The sequence below is a fragment of the Gavialis gangeticus genome, unplaced genomic scaffold (genome assembly GCF_001723915.1).
Source record: "Gavialis gangeticus isolate Ggan-Ray unplaced genomic scaffold, GavGan_comp1, whole genome shotgun sequence".
Classification (NCBI taxonomy): domain Eukaryota; kingdom Metazoa; phylum Chordata; order Crocodylia; family Gavialidae; genus Gavialis; species Gavialis gangeticus.
In genome coordinates this window covers 94,082-98,594 of record NW_017728984.1, presented here as the reverse complement: position 1 = coordinate 98,594, position 4,513 = coordinate 94,082, and the positions used below count along the sequence as shown (strand labels likewise).

The 4,513-nt window shown below is 50.5% G+C and overlaps 1 protein-coding gene across 1 annotated transcript in view; it reads left to right on the top strand.

Moving 5' to 3' along the window:
• COLGALT1 (collagen beta(1-O)galactosyltransferase 1) overlaps positions 1-3,595 on the top strand; it is a 25,108-nt gene extending 21,513 nt beyond the window's left edge. The window contains exon 12 of the mRNA XM_019513680.1: positions 1,714-3,595. Coding sequence (XP_019369225.1) covers positions 1,714-1,981 — 268 coding nt within the window. The 3' untranslated portion in view covers positions 1,982-3,595. The remainder of the gene's footprint in view (positions 1-1,713) is intronic.
• The last annotated feature ends 918 nt before the right edge of the window (positions 3,596-4,513 follow it).

The following is a 4,513-nucleotide window of genomic DNA, read 5'->3' as shown; positions in this document are numbered from 1 at the left end:
AATTGGCTGGAGGGCCGCACCCAGAGAGTGGTGGTGGATGGGTCTTTTTTGACTTGGAGGGATGTGGGCAGTGGGTTTCCACAGGGCTCGGTCCTCGGGCCTGCACTGTTAAACATCATTAGTGACTTGGACGAGGGGGTGAATAGCACCTTCTTCAAATTTGCAGATGACACTAAGATGTGGGGAGAAGTGGGCACACTGGAGGGGAGGGACAAGCTGCAATCAGATCTGGACAGGTTACAGAGGTGGGTGGATGAGAACAGGATGGGTTTCAACACTGACAAGTGCAAGGTGCTGCACCTGGGGAGGAAGAACCAGCAGCATACCTACAGGCTGGGGAACTCCCCTCTCGCCAGCACAGAGGCAGAAAAGGATCTTGGAGTCATTATTGACTCAAAAATGAACATGGACCGCCAATGTGGGGATGCAGTCAGGACGGCTAACACAGATGCATTATGAGCAGGTCCAAGGGGGTGATCCTCCCCCTCTGTGTGACCTTGGACAGGCCCCAGTTGGAGTACTGCATCCAGTTCTGTGTGCCACACTTCAGGAGGGATGTGGACAACATGGAGGGGGTCCAGAGGAGGGCCACTCGCATGATCAGGGGGCAGCAGGGAAGGTCCTATGAGGATAGGTTATGGGATCTGAACCTGTTCAGCCTCCACAAGAGGAGACTCGGAGGGGATCTGGTGGCCATCTATAAACTGGCCAAAGGAGACCAGCAGGCAATGGGAGAGTCCCTATTCCCCCAAGCACTACCGGGAGTAACAAGGAACAACAGCCATAAGCTAGCAGAGAGCAGATTCAGGCTGGATATCAGGAGGCGCTACTTCACAGTCAGGGCGGGTAGGATCTGGAACCAACTTCCAAGGGAAGTGGTGCTGGCTCCTACCCTGGGGGTCTTTAAGAGGAGGCTAGATATACACCTTGCTGGGGTTGTCTGACCCCAGCATTCTTTCCTGCCATGGCAGGAGTCGGACTTGATGATCTGCTCAGGTCCCTTCCAACCCTACCGACTATGAAACTGGCTGCAGCAACACAGGCAGGGGCTGCTGGGAAATGGAGTCCACCACAGTCCCAGTCCGGCCCACAAGTTGGACTTTGCCTGTCCCTGCTTTAGAACCTGCCGTCTTACTGACTTCTGGGAGTGAGCCCCTGATTGCCAGTCTCAGTCGTGGAAAGTTGGGATTCCCTACCTTTGTCAGTGAAAGCTGATGTGGGATGGTTAGGTCATTTTGCCCTCTGGTGTCAGTCTCTGGCATGGCAGTAAGTACCACCTGACCTTTATGAAACCTCATCACAACCCAGCTAGGGGAGATTCAGTTGGGGCTCGCTCAGACTTTGACAGTGAGCTTGAAAAGTCTCAGACTTTGAAACGTTTCTGCAGTTGCTGTTTTTTCAGAGGAAAGGTTTCAGGAAGATGATAGAGATGTGAAGGAATTATAGTATGCAAGAGCAGGGGATTGGATTTGGGACTGGAGGATTTTCTGGGTCATCATGTCTTTATGTGCATCATTCTTTTGAGAGTGGCTGGAGAGATTTGGATTGGAAGGCTGTGAGAGGTGTGCACTGTATGTGATTGTAATCATGTAGTGGGAAGATGAAGGGTGTCTCAAACAATTGTAGGGTGGACAGAGGGATTGGGTTGGAGGATAAAGGTAGATTGAAGGGTCAAAGTAGTGGATATAGTCATGTTTTCTTCTTTCTGCACAGATCTGACTACAAGAAGCATTTTGAAAACCGGAATTTGCTGGCCTTTTCAGTGGAACCACTTCTGATTTACCCCACGCATTACACTGGTGACGATGGTTACATCAGTGATACCGAGACCTCGGTGGTTTGGAATAATGAGAAAGTAAAAACTGACTGGGACCGTGCCAAATCTCAAAAAATGAAAGAGCAACAGGAGCTGAAAAATGAGGCCAGGAACTCAGATGTGCTCCAGTCTCCTCTTGACAGTGCAGCCCGGGATGAACTATGACCAGAGCAGGCCCCTGACAGGGAAAGGAAAAAGGGACAGAGGTATAGGGTACACAGCAGGAGAAGAGTTTTATGGTAGTAACATCATTTTTGTGGGGATTACCGGGCCTTCCTTTTCTGTCCAGGGATATGATGGCAAAAATCACTTACAGAAAAAAGCCCACAAGGGTTATGGTTGGAGCCCTACTGATCACTGCTGTTTTCAGACTGTAGGAGGGAGAATGCTGGAGGAAGTCAGGTTTGCCAGGCAAATTCATTTAGCTATTGATAGATCCATTGTGCAGTGGAGGTCTTCACACAGCCAGTCACTGTAATGGAGAAGTTTTATTCTTCAGTTTAGGAAATGGGTACCTGATAGAAAATCTCTTTTTTTGCCTCTGTTGCCACATACATGTATCTGCACTGGGAATCTCTCTCTTGACATTTGACTGTTCCTTTGGGGAAGAGGGCTGAAATGCAGCCAGATCCTGCAGATTCCAGGGAACAGTTTGGCCTGATATATAGTGTGTAAGGTCCCCTCTCTGTATAAGACTTTTCTAGTTTTGTGAAATGTTTGGCTGTGGCTTGAACTATGTTCTGCCTTCTTGCAAACAGCCCAAAGTGCCTAGAGAAGGAGCACAAGAAGTACTGATATCTCCTCTATTAAGCTCTATCTTGTACCTTAACTGAGTGCTGGCTGCTTAGCCCTGGAGGCTGAAGTGTACTTGCAGGATGGACAGCAGTGGCACTCAGCCCTTAGGCTGTCTAACCCTGATCTGGAGGAGCCTAGAGATGAGGGAGTCTGAGAGCTGGTGAATCTCCAGTCTTTGCTTGGGTGGGTACTGTACTGATCCAGTCAGTTCTGCCTGGAAGAATAATTGAAAATACCTGCAAAATGCTAAGAAATGTCTGTTTTTTTCCCATGCATCTTCCACTGTACAGGGAGCTCAGATCCTCTAGGAAAGGTCTGGCCTGCCTTTTACAATGTGGGGCTGCTGGTTTTTACTTTCTCTCCTGCTGTGGATAACCAAACACTCTCCTCCAGGTGGAGACTTGAGAAGAGTACTTAGTTTGTCTTCCATGATGGGATGTGGGACCTGAGGACAGATGTCCAGATTTTGGTTGTGTTGTCATTTCATCTGTTTGTTGCCAACCTATTGCCTGGGTCACTTAAAGGATTTATGTTATGGCCAATGATTTGATCTCCAATTTTTGCTTCAGCTTTCCGCAGTGCTCTGGTAAAGCTTTCTATGCACTGCCCCCAGTCCCCATGGCTTTTAGTAGGTTGCCTGTTTTTATTTTGTTTTTCATGCTTTTCCTTTTCTCTGGGTTATGAATCTTTGCAGTGTTTCATATTGGGTCACATAACAGAGCTAGCTGAAATGGGGTTTTCTTTTCTGGGCTCATAAAAGGCACCTTGAGAGCAAAATTCTCCTTGCACTGAAATGCCCCCTGTTCCTGTCCTTCCCAAACCACTTCCTCCTTACAGCTTCTCACAAGAATTTCAGGTTTGAATATCTCCTGCCTGGTTTTTTTAGGTATAATTTTGAAGCCAAAGCTCCTCTGCCCTTGTGTGAATGATGCGGCTGGGAACAGAAGCTGCCTTTTAAAATAAAGTTTGAGTTGAAATTCTCTACTTGGGTGTTGCAGATGATGGTGGGGAAGAAAAAGGGGCTTTGCTTGAGGCTGGCAGCAGAGGGGCCAGGGGGTCAGCAGAGTCTGGTGGAGGGGGAAGGGACCCTGGGGGTCAAAGGCTGAGGACTCTGTAGACCTTGCTGCAGGGGCTACAGAGGCATTGTCCACACAGGCCTGGGGGTAGGCCTCATAGCAGGAGCCCTGAACCACTAACCATGGCATATATGCACCCCTCCACCCTGGTAGAGACATGCGCAAGGGCCAGCCTGACTAGTGCCATACAGTGCATGTGCAACTTTGTGGGGACCACCTGTGCAGTAGGACCTCCGCTGAACTTTCCCCACATGTGCACACTTAATGTGTTTCCTCCCCTCACCTCAAGTGGCACATGGGAAGAGGCCAGCTGGATGGGCAGTACAAGGCACATGCATAATTGGGAAGGTGGGGCTTGCTGCACCGTGCATGGGTGACTGGACTGGGAGGGGTGGGTGTCCTCATGCCCTTGTGCAGTCTGCTCTGTTCAAGGCTGGGTAAGAGCTCTCCATGCCTCCCAAGCGCACTTACCCTGTTGGCAGGGCTGATCAGCCGGTCACAGCAGGAGGCAGGAGAGTCCAGCGTGCCCGAGCCTCAGAGTGCACCAGCAGGCTAATGAGTGTTGCCATTAGCAAAGGGCTAGGACTGGTGTGGTCTGCCCTGGTCAGGTCCATGTGGCCACAGCTGCCCCTGGGGATGGAGCTCTACCCATGGGAGCCACTGAGGCCACAGCTGGCATCTGTTACTCCCTGCAAGGACTCCTGGTTTCTGGGGCTGCCTGTCTGCCCTACTCCCTGCACCCAGCACTGCACAGCCCAGGAAGGGAGCCGCTCTGGACTGCACCACAGAAATACTGCCCCTGGTATCGCATAACACCCCCCCCCCC